General features: G+C 40.0%; 1 protein-coding gene across 12 annotated transcripts in view; it reads right to left on the bottom strand.

The window, feature by feature from the left end:
• Positions 1-18,070, bottom strand: part of ERC2 (ELKS/RAB6-interacting/CAST family member 2) — a 936,036-nt gene that overhangs the window by 411,664 nt on the left and 506,302 nt on the right. For all 12 annotated transcript variants that reach the window (XR_009260858.1, XR_009260859.1, XR_009260861.1 and 9 more), the window contains one exon: positions 17,578-17,713. Coding sequence is in view for 8 of the 12 variants with exons in the window: in XM_058726510.1 (XP_058582493.1) it covers positions 17,578-17,713 (136 nt within the window). In the remaining 4 variants the exon portion in view is untranslated. The remainder of the gene's footprint in view (positions 1-17,577; positions 17,714-18,070) is intronic.

Genomic DNA, 18,070 nt, shown 5'->3' with positions numbered 1-18,070 from the left:
AGGTGAAGCCAGACACCAAGTGAGCACAAAGAAGAAAAGGCTTTCTGTCTCAAGTATCTGTCTGTGTGAAGTTAGTGGCTTTTTAAAGGCTACCACTTTGGTGCCTGCATGTCAAATTCTTTGGGTGTTTAATTTAGAGGTGGAAAATATAGTCATCTAACTCCAGCAAGCAGAATTAAGGAGGCTATGATATTTCAAGTAAAAAATAAAGCAATTTGGGAATGGATATACATACGTGTGTATATACATCTATAGATATGCATATATACCACATGTGCATGTGTGCTCAAACAATGAGGATATGACTTACTGCCAAACATTAAGAAAAGTTTTAAAAATTTACAATGCTTGGAAAAAGTATATGAAGACATAAATCTTAGATTTTTCTCCCAATCAGTGCCAAACTACCAGAACAGGCATGCAAATCTTTAATACAGCATAACCCAAGGAATTGAGAGTTTAACAGAAAACCTAAAATTAACAACGGCCTCAACAATCGTATCAGAAAATGACTTTGTCAATGCTAACCACAGTATTGGTGATGATGGCAAATGTAATTGTGTCTGTCATTTGCTGAGCACATGCCATGCACAAAGAACTGTGGTAATGACCTTACATTGAGATGTCACTGGTTCATGCAAATATGTGAGATAGTCAGTCTTCTTATCCCCTTTTTAAGAGAAGAAAACTGAGGCACAGCAAGATTAAGAAATCCCAATACCACACAGCCACAAAGTGGAAGGAGGGGCAATAGATTACAGACCTGTGTAACTATAGATAAAAGAATGAAAAGTGATGGCCATTGATATGTAGCCTCCACTGTGAAAGGGGAAGTAGGAAAGGAACAAAAACCAAATCTAGAATAAGAAAGAAAATCAGGAAGAACTCAGGGAATTTTCTAGATAATTTAGGCCTCCAAGGAGTCAGTGGCATCCACAATGTCAACATAATGATGGCAACATATATTTTTTGTGTAGTGGTAAATGATTTGAATCTTTCATTGAATAGAAGCAGAATTGTATAGAAGCAGCCATATGAAAAGTTGGAAACTCACTCAGTATATTATTCATATGATGCCTAGAAAGTAGATTGCTTCATTTCAAAACTTAAATATGGGGTGTGAGGAAAAAAAGATAAGTTGACAAAATATGCTATCTCCATGTACATCATCCTTATTCTAAGGAGTCACCTTGGAGGTTATTATTTATTCCAAAGAGCCAGGCTTTTCTCCAAGACAATTTGGGAAACTAGCCTTTGGAACCATTTCCAAAGTCTGGCACATTTTTTCGTGACAAAGTATCTTGCCACCAGCATAACTTAATAGTCACATGTCTTTGAGAACCAAGTGTGGGGAATAAGGCTGCTGATCACAATAGGAAACTCTGGTTTTAGGAAAGAAACTTGTGTTGTGATTACAAAAGAGTAAGGTCTCTTGTGCAGCTTGTAAAATGGCCAGGAGTGTTGCAGAACGCTTTTGAGTAACAGCCGTTGGGCAGGGAAGCGTATGCGAGCTCCACTGGGTGGTGGCTGAGAAGGGAAACATGCATTTGGAAATGACAGTGTCAAAACGAGACTACTGAAGATGGCGGCAATGATGTAGCCATCACACTCACAGTGACTCAGTGCCCCCTACATGGTGCCTGGCACACTGCAGGTACCCACGGCACAGTTATAAATGACTCTAGGACTCCACCCATATGCCAGTTAAACAATAAACAAACTCATTCTTAATGAAAAATTCTCCACTCTTACAACAGTTAATCAGATCAAAGACCTGAACATTCATAACAGAATGGCTTTGCTGCAGAACTAAGATAGGAGGAAAAACCTGCTCAAAGGGGCCTGTTGCTTATTTTGCCACCTTTCTCCAGATGTTTGCAGTCTGCAGACTGTGTTTCCTAAACGTGTGCATAGAGAGTGCCTGCCACACAAGGCCGTTGCTCAGAGGCCAGGGTGGAATGAGGTTCCCTCACTATGCTGCTGGCCCTGCTCTCAAGGAAGGTCACTCCAAGCAGCTTCCAATGGGGACGGTGCCCCCTGTAGCTGAAGTGAGGAAGGAAAAATAACCAGGGCAGCTCTCTAAAGATGCACATCTTTAAGTGTGAACGAGAATGTCTCTTAAAGGAAAACCCTGTTCAAACAAACCTCATGACAAGGTCTAGCAGGTACATCTTCTATTGTCTGATTATTCAGCGATTTACTTATCCCACAGTTATCAATAATAAGTTATCATTATCTTATTACTTGCTAGCAATGAAACAGCAGCAGTAAGACATAAGTCCTCACTTCCAAGGAGGCCTCCATAGAATCTCAGTTGAAACACACTTCCCCTGTTCTCTCCAAGCTCCCCACCATGCACTGCTGGCCAGGGGGAGGCAATCCTCTTTCCTCCAGGACAGAGCTCCCCGGTCCTTCTCTCTCTGTGAAGTCAGCAGCTCCCAATCCACAGAAATGCTATGGGAGCTCATTTTCCTTTCTGCTCACTTATCATAATTCACTCATTCAGTTAGTCAGAAATATTTATTAGATGCCTACCAAGGGCCAATCCTGTTCTAGATACATTAGAGAATCTGACATTCTGGGAAGGGAGATGGACAAAGTCCCATGTGCTCATGGAAAGACAGCTAGGAGACAAGTACACAAATAACTATATTATATTTAGGCTAAGCTATGCATGATGAGGAAAGATAAAGTCAGGTTGGGACATAAAGAATTACAAGAACAATTAATTAGAAAGAACATTCAGAGAAGGCTCTCTGAGGAGATTACATGTGAGCAGAGACCTGCATGAAGTAAAGGAATAAGTTACACATGCATCTGAAGAAAGAGCATTCTAGTCAAGGCAAAGCAAGTTCCAAGATCCAAGGGCAGGCAGGCTTGGAGACTGGTGTGCTGGTGCACTCAGTGAAGGGGACAATGGGAGGAAAGGAGTCTCAAAGAAAACCTGGGCCAATTGCACAGGGTGCTGCAGGCTATGGTGAGGTCTCTGGGGCTCTCTAACAAGTGTAAACATGGAACAACAACATGACATCAACAGCCTCATCAGCATCCTCGTGGCACTGGCCAACGTGTAGTCTTTGCTGAGTGCTGTTTCCTAAGTGACCACAGCACTAGGAGGTGGGTACTACCATCACCTAAGATCCAGAAACTTTTCTCACATCACACAGGTAGCAAGTGGCAACATCAGGAATCAACCAATCAACCCAGGAATCCATTCTCTCAACCAGTGTGGTAAAAGCACACGATAGAAAAAGCAATTATAGCTCTACATGATAAAGAGAAAAAAATATTTACATGTATCCAAAAATTATCAAACAAACCCTGCTAATGTTATGTGAATGGGTGTCTGTGGCTTTCTGTAAGACTCCACTGAGTTGTTCATATATGTGTTTCCAAAGTACTAGGGTCAAAGAGCTCAGAGGCAAAGGCAACTAGACTGGGAAGTCTGCACCAGGTGATGGAAAAGCCCCTCCAGAGGGTCACTGGCTCTCGGGTAAAGAATGTTTGTGGATAGTTCGGGTGAGATTCTGCCATTAAATGTAACAGTGACAAAAAGTAATCAGTGATTTAAGACGTAACCAAATAAACAAAATAAGCATCATAAGTAGACATCTTGACTATTTTATCTATACCCCCTATAAATTTATATAGTCAAACGTGAACATTTTTTATGAAATTTAGAAATAGTAGATGGCTATATAATCAGGGTGGCTTATATTTGGGTGTATACAATGATATTTCCGGACTCATAAATAACAGAAGGTAGTGTTCATCAGAACCAGGGAAAGGGTCCGTTCCTCAGCCTGAAAACATTTGCAGGGAAGCCCAACAAAGCTACAGGAGGTGGCTTGGGTGCAAAAACTCAGGCTGCTTTTGCATACAGTGTTCATCTTCTGAACTTGTACTGCTATCTACTCCAACCTATTTTTAAAAATCTCTTTGGGCTATTATTTCCCCATCTCGTGGTATGTCTTATGTTATGTTTATGTCTTTATGGTTTTGTCTGTCCATTAGACAGAATGACAGAGAAGAACCTGGTCTCAGAAACCAAGGAGGTTAGTACAGAGCCTGACACAAGTGACTGTGGAATGAAAGAATATATAAATGCAACTTTGATTTCATAAACTTTAAAATATAGAGATATGTATGACCTTATTTTTATGTGGGGAAAAAACAAGTCTGAAGAATTTAAAATGTTACAAAACCTATTACAGCTGAAAAGAGGGTCCTCCTTTGGCTGTAATGTACCTCCCAGACTACCTAATCCCCAAAGATGCACTGCTAACTACCACCCTGTCTCAAACATTGGACTCCAGTGCACACGTGGCAATTCCTGTGAAGTGAAACTTTATCCAGTTGACCAAGACATAGTCTAGGATGGCCTTAAACCCCCATTTAGAGTAAAGGACAAAATAACCTGAAAGATGACTAAAAGGGTAAGGCCTTTATTAAGCCAGGTTAAGAGAGGTGTAGTTCATTCAGAAATTATAAGCTCATTTATGATCAGACTCAGGCATCCAGGAGACATACATACATTCAAGGTTATACTGTTTAACTGTTAACGTGTTCAAATTTGCAGTTTTCTAATTTCTCATAAAGTTCCTTTCACAGCCAAATAAGTACAACCAAAATAAAAACAAGCCTGCTAGTAACAACACAGGGACGCTCTGTGCTTCATTTTCAACCCGTACAATTGATTTTGGCAGCATAGCAGGAACCTAAAGCGCTACAGTCCACATACCAAAGAACGGCTTTAGTGGGAAGAGGGCAAAACTATGTCCAAAGGAGAATTGACAACAAATACCTAAAATAATTCAATTGTATATTTTAAGGTTGGAATAATTTCCACTTATTCCTCCAAAACATTCTTCATCTAATTTGGATTTGGGGCATAGCATTATGTGAGTTTATGATCAGAAGTCAGTGGAGATCCCAAAGTCAAGAAGTGATAGGGAATATCACTGTGCTTGTCGTAAACATCAGCTTTTTAAATGAGGTGCAATTTTTAAAAAGTATATCAGAGGTAGAATTCTCTTGGCCAATCATTCTAACAAAACTGCTTTTTAATCAAGTGGCAGGCACAAAGACACTGCAAGATGCCCAGGTGAATTCTTATTCATCAAAGATAATTTTATGCTTAATACAGTGTCACTGCAGAGTTTTTTCAATCTCAAACTATAATCAAAGAGCTAATTGTATATCTCAGTTATCAGCACTGTGAATTGTCTAGAACAGCATTTACCCAAGTTCCATAAAATACTAACTCTTTGCAATGTAAACAGATGTTCCAGGAAAAGAAAAATTCTTTTCATTAAATGATTTGGAGAAATTTTGGATTAAAGAACATTAAACAGGTCTCTTGATTACAGAACATCCAGAGTCTTGGCTATGCTAATATGCATAGTGGTTCTCCAAGCACAGGATAGAGTATGTATTGTTTTCCAAAAACATTTGACAAATGGAATCCTTTCTTCTAATGATATCTCATAGAATTTCACTTTGATAAACATGCTTTGGGAAATGTGAACCTAGATCAGATCAACCCGGTTTTTGTCAAATTAGTCTCTTTCCATTTTCCCACAGTTCATTATGACCCACATACTTGAGGGAGAAAATAGCCGCTATGATATAGTGGCTTATTAAAATAATAGTCTACTTCACCAACAATTACATTTAAAAGCCACATAGATCCTGCTCTTAAGAAAGAAGTCTGAAACCCAGGTGGCTCAATTCTGAGGAGTTCCTGCATTGTGTATCTTGTGTCCAGACTGTCACAGTTCTAATCTTTATCTTATACTAAAAAAGTAGCAATTGGTGGATGTGTTATTGTAACCAACTACTCTGAAGAAAGAAAACACTATGTTTTAGTGCACACAACAAAGTTTTCTCAAAATGGCAGATGTGGCACTTCAGATAAAGAAGAGAAAGAGTTTAGAATAAATGATATTTAAAGCCAAATAATATATTTGCACCACAGCTGGTACTGAAGGAGACCAATGGATTCCCAACTGGAAGACATCCTTGCTACTGACATGGATGTCCTACGTGGGCAGCAGCATCCCCAGTTGTCCATGAGCTGCCCTCTTGGATGGCACCTTTAATTATCACATGAATGCACCCTTAAGTTAGTCTCAGGATGCCAGGATTTTGGAGTTGAAAGGGGACTTACTCCAATACAAGCCTCTCATTTTGTAGATGAGAAAACAGGCTCAGAGAGGAAAAAAAAATCACTTGCCCAAGATTACATGGTTAATTAGTGACTGAGCCTAGACTAGAACCCACATCCCCAACTGCCTTGGTACTCTCTTTCCTTACCCACTCAACTCCTTGTAGCCCAGAGCAGACCTGTGGTTCAGATAGCCTTCTAGAAGCTTCTGTTCTGACTTGTCCAGCTGCAGACATACCCTCATGGCTACCTCCTTCCAACAGTTTTTCATTCCAGAGCAAGAAGCAGCCAAGGAACACATGATCTGGTTCACTTACAGAAGCTGCTGCAAATCAGATGCCCAGGGAAGGACATCTTTAGTCAGGAAAAAGATCTTGAGATATTCAAAGGTAAAGAATCTTGTCTTACCAACTGTTAAACTGCAACAAGTAGCACAGTACCTGGCACACAAAAGTCCTCAAAAAGCATCAGTGGGGCTGCTTGCAGAACTCAGGGCAGAGCGTTGCATGCCCTGAAGAAGCATCCCAGTCTCTCTCATTATTTAAAATAAAGAAAAGAAAAGAAAAAACGTATCCACTATTCCACAAAATTCACATGATGCCTCCTTACCCAAGTTTATGCTCTCTAATTCTTCCATTTTTGGAGTAGCTTGACCATCATCTTCACTGGTGCCACAGTTACTGGGACCAGTAAGCATATAAAGAAACAGTCTGCACAGGAGAGAGGGGTGCACCCACTCATGAATGAGACCTGGGAAAGAATGCCAGTTCCTTCTCTTTTTAACGTCACCAAGTCCCAATCTTCTCAACTGTACAATGGTTCCAAAGATGGTAGCTACCTGGGAAGCTTCTTGAGAAGGTCAAACAAGTCAACAGGTATACAGAGCAACTTGGCCAACTAGGATTAGTTTTTAACTAGGTTTGGTCTTTTGTATTGAAAAGAAGTGTGAAGCTGGGTAGGCAAGAGTCCTGAGACCAACTGTGTGTGTCTTCCATGGGCGTCAAAGAGGAGAATACCACATACACATCACATACTCACTGTCGATGAAGTGGTGTCCTGCCCGGATTCCTCTTCAGGACTAAGGCATTCCTTCCTTAGTAGCGAGGGATGTGCCTTCCAAGGTTATGCTCTTCCCTGAGGTTGCTGGGACCCACTTACTTATTGATGAGGGGTAACAAAGGCCCAGCCCTCTCATCTGAATTGGGGTCAACTCCCTCAAAATGGCCACCCCACCTCCATGGGGTGCTGATGGGAAATACTGAGCATCCCTTGCAACTACATTCCAGTTCAACTTCTCCAGTGCCCAGTCCTGCTTCTCTCTCTTCCTGAGATCCCCCTGTCCCAACAAACCTCCTGAATGTTAATCTCACTCTCAGTTTTGCAGGGAACTAAACCAAAGACATTATCATTAGGATAATTCATTGCTCAATAAAAAAGTAGTGGCTAATATTCTTATTGTTGAAATGTTTAAGCAATCCACGCTTCTTTTCTATGACAAGAGACTTCCTGAGTCCCTTTACAGGTGACATCCCTTTATGGTTGAGGAAAGTGGCAAAGGTATAAATAACTTAAACAGATCTTTATTTACCATCTAAAAAGTCCTAAGTTATATAGTCTGTTCTCACAATTTTCTTCACCAAGGACTTGGCACTTCTTTAGGTATTCCAATTTTAAAGACATAAAAAAGAGTCACAGAAGATGATAGAATACTCTGTTTATAAACTTTGCATAAAGCAGGGGTGCCTGGGTGGCTTAGTCGGTTAAGCATCTGACTTCAGCTCAGGTCATGATCTCATGGTTCGTGGGTTTGAGCCTCATGTTGGGCTCTGTATGCTGATAGCTCAGAGCCTGGAGCCTGCTTCAGATTCTGTGTCTCCCTCTCTCTCTTCCCCTCCCTCAGTCACACTCTGTCTGTCTCTCTCTCTCTAAAAAATTAACAAACATTAAAAAAAACAAACTTTGCACAAAGCTTAGTGTACTGTGAGGAATCATTTTATGTCATCTTAAATGGCCAATCTAATATCCAGTGCTGAAGAGAGCACAAGCCCAAGTTTGGGGCATACAGTAATGATTCAAATCCTACTGAAGGCAGACATATAGCTTCAGTGGGCTACACAAATGCCACCAGACATGGATGCACAAGACCTGAGATTTGGTCTCCCCTCTGCCAATAACTCCTTCTGGAATCTTGGGCAGGTCATGTGCCTTTGCTGGGCCTGACATCCCTCAGCAGCAAAGCAAGGGGCTTGTATTAAATAAAGTGTAAGGTCCTTGCTAGTAAGAAAAACTTATAATTTCTAAACATTGCAGGGGCTTTCCAGGCAACATAAATAAGTAAGATGTAGAGGGAAAGTGTAATACCAGAGAATAAATTAAAAGTGTCATAAATTCAAATTACCAACTTCCCAAATGTGTATTACAGGAGAGACTATTAAGTGACTAGGAACAGATTTTATAGTTGTATTTTCCTTTTGCAAGATTTCCATCTAAATCATTGTCATGTCATTGATTATCATTTCCTTAATCTGGAGTGTTGGAATATACAGTTTAGCAATATTCTGGACAAAGCCATAAGTCAAAGTTAACATTTTAAAAAATTAACCATGCCCAGGTCTCTGCCTCGCATAGCAACATGCTGAAATACCAGCATCTATTAAAAAGAGGTTATTGATGTTGGGGTGACATGCACTGTGATTTGCAGGTGCTCCCCTGACTAACCTCTGGTAGTCATATCTCAGGGTAAAGCTGCCATAATTACCCTGACCAGGAAGAGTTGGTTTAATTGTACTGGGTTTTGTTTTTTTTTTGATGCATGTTGAACATGACTGTCCTTTAGGGATTTCTGGGTCCCTAGTGTGTGTGAGTTATCATGTGAATTCTACCTCTGAGAAAATAAGGTGTGCTGTCAGCATTATTTTCTTCTTTCAATCCCCTTGCCTTCAAAGTGTGGGTTCTTCAGTAATTCCTTCATTCTCTCTACTTTGAAAATTATACTGCACCTGCTACAGATGCTCCCAAGTACACACCCTAAAGGTTTCTTTTCTCAGTGACTTTTAATGCACTTTTGGTTCAGAAACTTTTGCCTGGGGAATCAATTTCTTCAGTTTCCAAGAGCTGAGGTTTAGTCTGACCTTCACAGGAAAAACCTTTTTTTAAATTTTGCTCATGTTTATTTTTTTTTTTTAATTTTTTTTTTCAACATTTTTTATTTATTTTTGGGACAGAGAGAGACAGAGCATGAACGGGGGAGGGGCAGAGAGAGAGGGAGACACAGAATCGGAAACAGGCTCCAGGCTCCGAGCCATCGGCCCAGAGCCTGACGCGGGGCTCGAACTCACGGACCGCGAGATCGTGACCTGGCTGAAGTCGGACGCTTAACCGACTGCGCCACCCAGGCGCCCCTCATGTTTATTTTTGAGAGAGAGAGAGCATGAGCAGGGGAGGGGCTGAGAGAGAGGGAGACACAGAATCTGAAGCAGGCTCCAGGCTCTGAGCTGTTTGCACAGAGCCCAATGTGGGGGCTCAAACTCACAAACCGTGAGATCATGACCTGAACCAAAGTCAGACACTCAACCAACTGAGCCATTCAGGCGCCCCTCACAGGAAAAAGTCTTAAGCATCAGTACTTCCTCAAAGCTTTGACTTTAAGGATACCTACAATTGCAGATGAGTCAGTGAACAACTGCCTGAGGCTCAGTTTCCCCATCTATAAAACAAAAACATACAAACTTGCCCCCAGCCAATCCCAAGGTCAATGGGAAGATCCAGCATGAAGATTACTCCCATAGAAGCACTTTGAGAAGCACCCAGAGCTCTGGCTGGGATTTGTTGTTATTGCTGTTGACTAAACTGATTATCTGCAGTGATTTTAATAAACATATAAAAATGGTGTCTCCAGTTTATGGTCCAAGCCTCACCTCAAAGTAGGCCCAGAGGTCAGAGTTAAAGGTAAATAGAAGAAAGGCAGATTCTACAAAGCAAGCCCCCCTCTCTCCTTAGACCTGAAGTACATCTATGAAAGCTTCTAATTCTCACTGGGGAGCACAGGGGAGGATGCATGCTGCCTTTCCCTTAACAATTTATATTTCAGGGACCAAAAAGAGAAAATGGAATAATATCTGAAAAATAGTCTGATCCTTCTTAGGAGCCTCCTTCAAAATGAGTAAGAGATTACTATATTATTCCATTAAGTTTCCTTTCTCCATCTCCCATTTCCTCAAGCTTTGTCATCCCAGGGCATTCAGGACTCTATTTCCATAATAATAATGATTTAATTTGACAAATATGTTGCATTTCATTCTGTAGGATCTTCAGCCTTTGACAAACATTCACTTTGCTGAAGACTGTCTAAGAGCCACTAATGGAGTGAAACCTGAAAACCCTTCAGAAAAGAATAATGAACCCCACTCTGTCTCCAGGGGGTAACTCAGTAGGTAGATTAGGCTACCTCTAGGTTGATTAAGGGTACACCTCTCTTTTCCATAGAAATATATTGTGTTTGTACAGAGGGGCTGTATGAAGTGGAAGATTAGGTCACAAATCCTCAGGAAAAAGCAAAATATGTTTCTCAGAAGAAACATGCAAGTTACTGCACATTTGGAAAAACAAACAATACTTTATTGGGGGGAAAGAAGAAAAACTCCATATACAAGTTTTATTTACATGATTTCACCGGGCTTCTTGGAACATTTCTAACAAATGGTTAGTTCTCAAATACATTGCACAGGATGCCTCATCACCTCTGACAGTCTATGAGTTACTACAAAGAGTAACGACTCAACTCAAGGCTACCAGAAACTAATTTTCAAATAAGATTTTCTGAGACTGCCTATAGGGATCTGTTGTAACAAAAGTCATTTTTAGCTCATGGGGGATTATAGTGTGAAAGAAAAACAAATGTCAAAATAAATCCCCAAGGAAAGAAAGCACTTCTGTAATAAACCTCAGTCCTACCCTCTAACATTCTGTGCCCTCCGCAGACTCAAAAATATACTTGAGTATTTCTTGTTGTCTGAAACACCTTTTGCAAACACCTTTTGCAAACAAAACACCTTGCATTGAGTGTTAAAATAAATCATATTAAATTCTAATGTAATTTTGAACAAATGTGGATTTTTCTTTTAAACCTGTGTTTGGAGAACTTTTCGCATCTTTCCATATGTTGAACAAGATGGCTGAAATGGAGCCTCCCTAAATCACTCTACACTGTGCCTACTGAACAGCCATGAAAAACCAGGAACTGAATAAACGTGTTTTGACAATGATGGATCTCTTAACTCCACTGGTCAGGTTTCTTCTAATGGTAGTACTTAGAAGTGTACCATAACACAGGAACATAGATCACAGTTAGAGTAACAATTTTAAGCTTAGGGAATTGAAAGAGAAATGAACTTAACTCAGTGACTTGGAGAGATGAACATACAGATATGAGGCTTAAAAAATTGCTGCTTAAAACATATGTGTCCCTCTGCAAAGAAACAACTTACTAATGCTTGGGAACTTCATAATGAACTATATGTTTTGTTGAAAGCTATGCATTTTTTGAGGTTTATGTTGTTTGTTACACTTCCTCTGTTAGCTGTTACACTTCCTCTAACTCTAATTGGAGAAGCAAAGTAAAGGAAGTCCCCTTGGAAAAAAGACATGGATGTAGAGGCTCACACAAATTGAAAAATAAAATTGTCTTTCTAGCTTTTTTTTATTTATTAGAACTCTACTAAAAGGACAAGAATAAATGGGAACATTCATTTGCTTTTTAAACTCATCACACTTGGGTTTAACCACTGGCAGAGAAGAAACTTTACAGTTCCCTGGGAACCTATAATTTGGAAACGGAAGCACACAAGAACAGACTTTAGTTTTCAGGCAATAAATTGAAGAGAATTCTGCAGACATACAACAGAAAAAGAGCATAAAATATTGGCTTGTGCATTTCTTAGAATGTTAGTTCATTAACTCGATAACTGCACAGGGAAAATTGCAGCCAAAATCTACAAAGATGTCCAATGGGATTTCAAATTGGCATATTTACTCAGCAAGAAATAGCTAGAGGCTGGGGGTATGGGGTGGGAATGCATCCCATTCTGGTAATGACGATTTAGTGTGAATCTCCGGAAAGACACCTTGTTGAAAAATCTCCATGCAATCTCTAAGGGGACACACAGAAGCCCAAGGCCCCAAGGCCAGACATAAATATCATCCTCTACAATCTGTGTCCTGGAGAACAGTTCTACAGAATTGTAAAAAAAAAATCATGATCTTATATTCACCTTTAACATACAATTCAACATAAACTTGAAAAATGTTTTAATTTTCCTCCTTATTGCCCAATATGTTGTTTAATGTTTTATTGGAAACTTTCGTTTATTGTTGTATGCTCTATATCTGTATTACTCATCAGTATAAAATAGTTGCAAAGGATCTGTTGGACGATACTCCCAATGGTCACTGTCTTCTATGGTTAAAAGCTCATTATCAGTTTCTCTGGGAGAAAGCTCTAGTAACTGAACCCTACATAGATCAGGTACTGTGCAAGGCCCTTTCATAAAGTGTATCTTATTTAACCCACCCAGGGAGGTAGAGACTGTAATTCCCACTTATGGATGAAAAAATGTGAGAGTCAGAGAGGTTCCCAGCCTTACTCCTAAGCTAATAGTAATAAGGGTCGGTATTTGAAAACTGGACAGTTCAGCTTCATGGCTCTTTATCTCTCCCTTCCTGCTCTCCTTGCCAAATTCTCCAAAACATGATTTAAGAAGTTAAATCAAGAACACTCTCTATTCCTATAGATTGTGGGTATTTTCTCCAAGGGGCAATAATTCAAGGTATTCAAGGTATTTTCAGACAAAAAAGGAAAAGGACTCAGGACAAATGCACTAAACTGTCTTCTGTCCTTAATGGATCAAGCTGGGCTAGCTAGGGTGCTGGTCTCTTCACTTGTATCATGAGAAGCCAGTGGGATCAGAATGCAGGGCTGTGCAACAGAGACAACCAGTGGTCAATTCCATTGCACATGTGCTTCAGAGAACCCACAGTGCTTTTTATAAGTGAACTAAACCCATAGATTCCACATAAAAATTTCTATTTTATGGCAATCATAGGGTCTCTCAACCCTAGACCTACCTTTGTGGCAGCATTCAGCCAAAGTTTGGTGGTCTCAATTCCTTTTGATGAGCCATGGGCTCTTGAGTTCTTCACAGTCCCTACCACTCTCTATCACATCCATATACTAGGATGTAATTTTCATTATGTCTATGTCATTGTTTTTTCTTATGTAGGGAAATATTTCTACAAATCCTATCTCTTTTGACAGATTGAACAATTGGCCTCAAGCCCTTACCCTTCCTTGTACCTGCTCCTGTAAAATGTTCTCTTCATGGGGAGAGTACTTCCCCAATCCTTGCTTATTTGCTCAGCCATGTGCCTTGTTTTGGCCAGTGGGGTGGGGTGAAAAAATGTCAGTTTAAGTCTAGGCTTTATGAAACCTTGTATGTTTTTGCTTACTCTCTGTGCCTCTGCTACTATCATCAGAAGAGTTTTTCCTAAGTCACTGACACCCCTTCAGCCTGAGTCTCAGAATAAAAACATGTGGAATGGAACTGCTCCAGCCACCCACAGACCTGCAGTGAGAAAAAGGCATGCCCACCCAAGTCTACTCTGGAGAAGCTGAGCCACTTAGCCTGAAAAATCTGTGAGAATAACTATTGATGCTTTAAAGTCATGGAGTTTTGGGATGATTTGCTACACAGCATTATTATGGCAGTTGCTAACTGATACATCTCCACCAAAAAGAAAAATTAAAAGGCTGAAAGAATGAGACATAATAATTTTTTCTTACATGTGAACCTGTTTCTTATTTATGCTAATAACCTAGACCCTAAAGGCATCTGAGTTTGCAACTCCTGCCATAAAACTATAAACCTAAGAACTAAAGAAGGTTGGGTTTGTGAAATGTTTCTTAGCATGACTGTATATCTAGATTGGACTAAAACGGCCCAGTTTTTGCCTGTTGCTATTATGTCCTAGTTTGAATATATTCAACTTTGTCTCCAATTTTAATAACAGGCTGAATCTCTTCAATCTCTCCTTTGGAATCTGATCCAACAGCTATTATTGTTGCAGAAAACACTCTACCTGATATTTCTCTGGATATGATACCTATTTGGTTGGCTGATTCAAGAAGTCAGCATGTCCAACCATTACGAAAAAATCAAATTTAGTAGGTGTCAATCCCATAACTACCAACCAATCCACCACCCATGTAACCAACCAAACAAGATCCTAGTTGACAGACACTTATTAAAAGGATTAAGAAGCTAACTCATAAACAGGAAATACTTAAAACAACAGTAACATTAAAAAATCAAATGTCCCAAGAAAGGAAAGTTCTGTCCTCAAAAGGCAGTAATTATTGCATCTGAGTATATCTGCTTAACAATCCAAGAAAGTGGGAGTTTCACTCTCTATTAACCTTAACCAGAGACATTTTCATCAAAATTAATTGTGATTACTTTTTATTGCATTTCAAATGCTATCCTTTATTTGGGGTGGTCAGGAATGCAACTAAGTAATTCCAGACCATGCTATCTTTTATGAATAGGTCTATGAGGTAGTCATCAAGGCCCCTTATAAAAATATTGCTATGCAAAAGTTCATGAGTCAAAACAAGACATTAATTTCCATAACTAGATGTGTCCTTAGAAAAGAAATGACTATAAATAGAAATGACAGCAACTTTGATGCTCAACACGTAACCGAGTAGAACTGTATAAATACCCACATACAGCATAGACAATTTCACAAAACGTTCCTTTTACCTTTTCTTCGTTCTCATAATAACAGTTAATCATTAACACTTACTATGAGCATAGATTGTGCCAAGTACAATTCTAAATTCTCTATATGCATTGACTCTAATCTTCAGAGCAACTCTGGAGTAGATGTAATTGTGATTAGTCCCATTTTACAGATGAGGAGACTGAAGCCAAGGGAGAGTAAGTCATCTGCCCAAGCACATTCAGCTAGTAAATTCTGAAGCTTGGAATAAATCCTGGGTATTCAAGCTCCAAAATCAGTTAAAGAAAGATAGTAATATTTACATCACTGAAAACGACACTCAATTCGTCTGCTATGTTCTGTGCCCTGACTGTACCTTGCTCTACTCAGACTCTATACCTTTGCTGATGGTTCTCATGCCTGGAGTGCTGTCCCTACTGCTGCATCCCTCCCATGTCAGACTCATCCAGCTCTAATCCCAACCGCTCCATGAAGACTCTCCACCACTCAACAGTTTTCTTGTCATCCTCTTACAACTCTTCTCCAGAACTCTCACCATCTAAAGATGGTCAGATTAAGTTTGAGTCCTGGTTCTGCCACTTACTAGCCAAGTAATCTTGGGCAAGTTACGTAACCTCTCAGCATCCTTCTTCTCAAACATCAAATGGGATAACAGTTAAACCACCATGTAGATGGTTGTAGTGCACTCTATAGTTTTACTGTCCAGCATAACTTCTACCAACACACTCCTTTCTTTTTTGTGGGAAGTCACCTATTCCCACTCTCAGCCCATATGACTTGGGTGTGGCTAACCCCTATCCTCTAAGCTCCAGGTGGTCACATCCTGGCCTTGTCAATATATGCATTCTTTCATTCTTTGAACTTTTGCTAGAACCACTAAGAAATAACTTTTCTCCTCCCCCAAGGTGACTGCGCTCACAATGGAGGCTGGCTGCTGATGGCCATGGTTGGCATCACTGTGGACAGCTTTCCTAAGAATCAAAGCAACAAAGAGCAACTATGAGTAGAGTAGAGATGGATTCCTAATGCCACTGTTGGAATATCTGAATGAAGTCAGGCCTGAAGTCCACCCTTCAGTTAACTGTCCTATTCAGTTAACTGATGCCCTTTTTTGCTTAGTTAAGACTGAGTTGTGTTCCTGTCACTTGCAACTAAGAATCCCAACTAACCCAGCTCATATAAGAATTAAATAGGTGCTATAAAGTACACAGCACAGTACCTAGTATACTGAAAAATTCTATAAATGATAGCTACTACTGTTATGGTTCCTCTACATTAGTTTCTTGAAAGCAGGGAGACCCGGAGTCAGGTATACCTCCACTCTTTTACTAGCATGTCGCTTGATAACTTTTCTGAGATTCCAATTTTACCATATGTAAAATCACTAACACTGTGGTGAAGAAAAACTGAGACTGTATGCCTGGCAATAAAATGTTCTACAAATTTTAGTTCTCATTATCTCAGTCTATAGGCTCCAATTTAATATCTCATATGACTGGGGGCGGAAACCAAGGTCCAAAATCCTGGGACAAGAACATGGAGGAAGTTGTGGATTCAAATAAGCTAATGGTCCATGTGAAGGTGGTCCCACGCCTGAACAAAGGACCTGATGTTACTACTGTGCAAACCAAATCAGGTATCCAAACAAAGGGGCTTGACTGAAACCATAAAGGCAGCTCTAGGATACAGAGGAAAAAGAAACTAATATTGACTAAGTAATCTCCACGTGCCATGCTCTGTGCAAGACATTTCCTTGTATTTCCTACCCTAGAATAATTACTTATTTCTCTTTTGGTCAATTAAAAAGATGAACTGTGAGTACATATTGAAACTATCTAACTTCTTCTATCTCCAAGGAGGAAACCTGATATATAACTACAGAAAGACACTAATTAATAAGCAAAATGTAACATGAACTCTGGCCAAGTTGAACTTAAACTACTCTGTTTAAAGCACATTGGAATAAATAAAGGAACTTCAAAGCAAATGCCCTGTTTTAGCCTGAATGTTTTATTGAGCACATGGGGAGAGCTCCTTTGCCAAAAATAGGGATGGTTAATGAGGAAAAATTGGTGTTTTCAGTCAGCCAGTTGGTTTCTCAGATAGGGCTGTCCATTCAGAGATAACTATATTCCACAGAGAAGACAGAATAATGATCTGCCTCAGAGCCTCAGAGTTTTGAACAAAACAAAACCAGTTTTATAAACTATCTGAAAGCATCCGTTTTCAAATACCTTCTGTGATAACACGCATACATTACCCTTCTACAAACGCCAAAGCCACTTAAATATAATTCTAAAAGGAGGACGCTTCTATGTTTTAAGCTTAAAAATATAAATGCGGCCCTTACTTTTTAAGGTGAGGTATAGGAACCAAGAGACTCTGTCCAGTATTAGATTTTATAGCATAATCAGCTCTTCTTGGGCACCATTCTGAAAATGATACTCCATAATTGTAAAGACATATTGGGTTCTCTGGGAGTACACGGTTAGTGCTGGACTCAGAGCTAAGGCAAGGCCCCCATTTCTGTGCATATTTTTCCACAGCAAAGGATGCATGTCAGAGGAAGTCAATCTCCAATTATTTAGGTATAAAGAGGAGGAGCCTGAGCTCACCTGCAAGTGCTGTGAGTTATCAGCCATGCTATCTTCTCGCCTGCGGACTTCTTCCAGTAACTGGGCATTCTTCTTCTTTTCCAACTGTTGGTTGTGCTTGAGGTTGGCCACCTTTTTATTCTGATCCTTCATGTGCCTGAGAAAAGTCAGCAGAGTGTGGTTAAATTCAACCACTGGAAGATCATATGTTATCACAACATGAGTACTAAGGATAGAATATATTGACATGGATCCGGGAAAAGGTGGAACTTCAGATTATTCCGAAATTCATTTAACCACAAGTACTTATTGATCACCCACTTAATGCCAAGTGCCAGGATGGCACTGGGGCTGCTGTAGTGAATGAGGTATGTATAGTCTTCCCCCAACTCATGGAGCTTTAAGTCTAGTGGGAGAGGCAGACCAGTACCAAGGAGACACAACTTAGGTTTCCTAAGCAGGGGGGTGGAGAGGGGTGATAAATCACATGCTGTGACAGATGATGACGTGCATT

Source organism: Neofelis nebulosa, chromosome 4, assembly GCF_028018385.1.
Source record: "Neofelis nebulosa isolate mNeoNeb1 chromosome 4, mNeoNeb1.pri, whole genome shotgun sequence".
Taxonomy (NCBI): domain Eukaryota; kingdom Metazoa; phylum Chordata; class Mammalia; order Carnivora; family Felidae; genus Neofelis; species Neofelis nebulosa.
The sequence above is the reverse complement of the archived record's forward strand: the minus strand, read 5'-3'. Positions and strand labels throughout refer to the sequence as shown.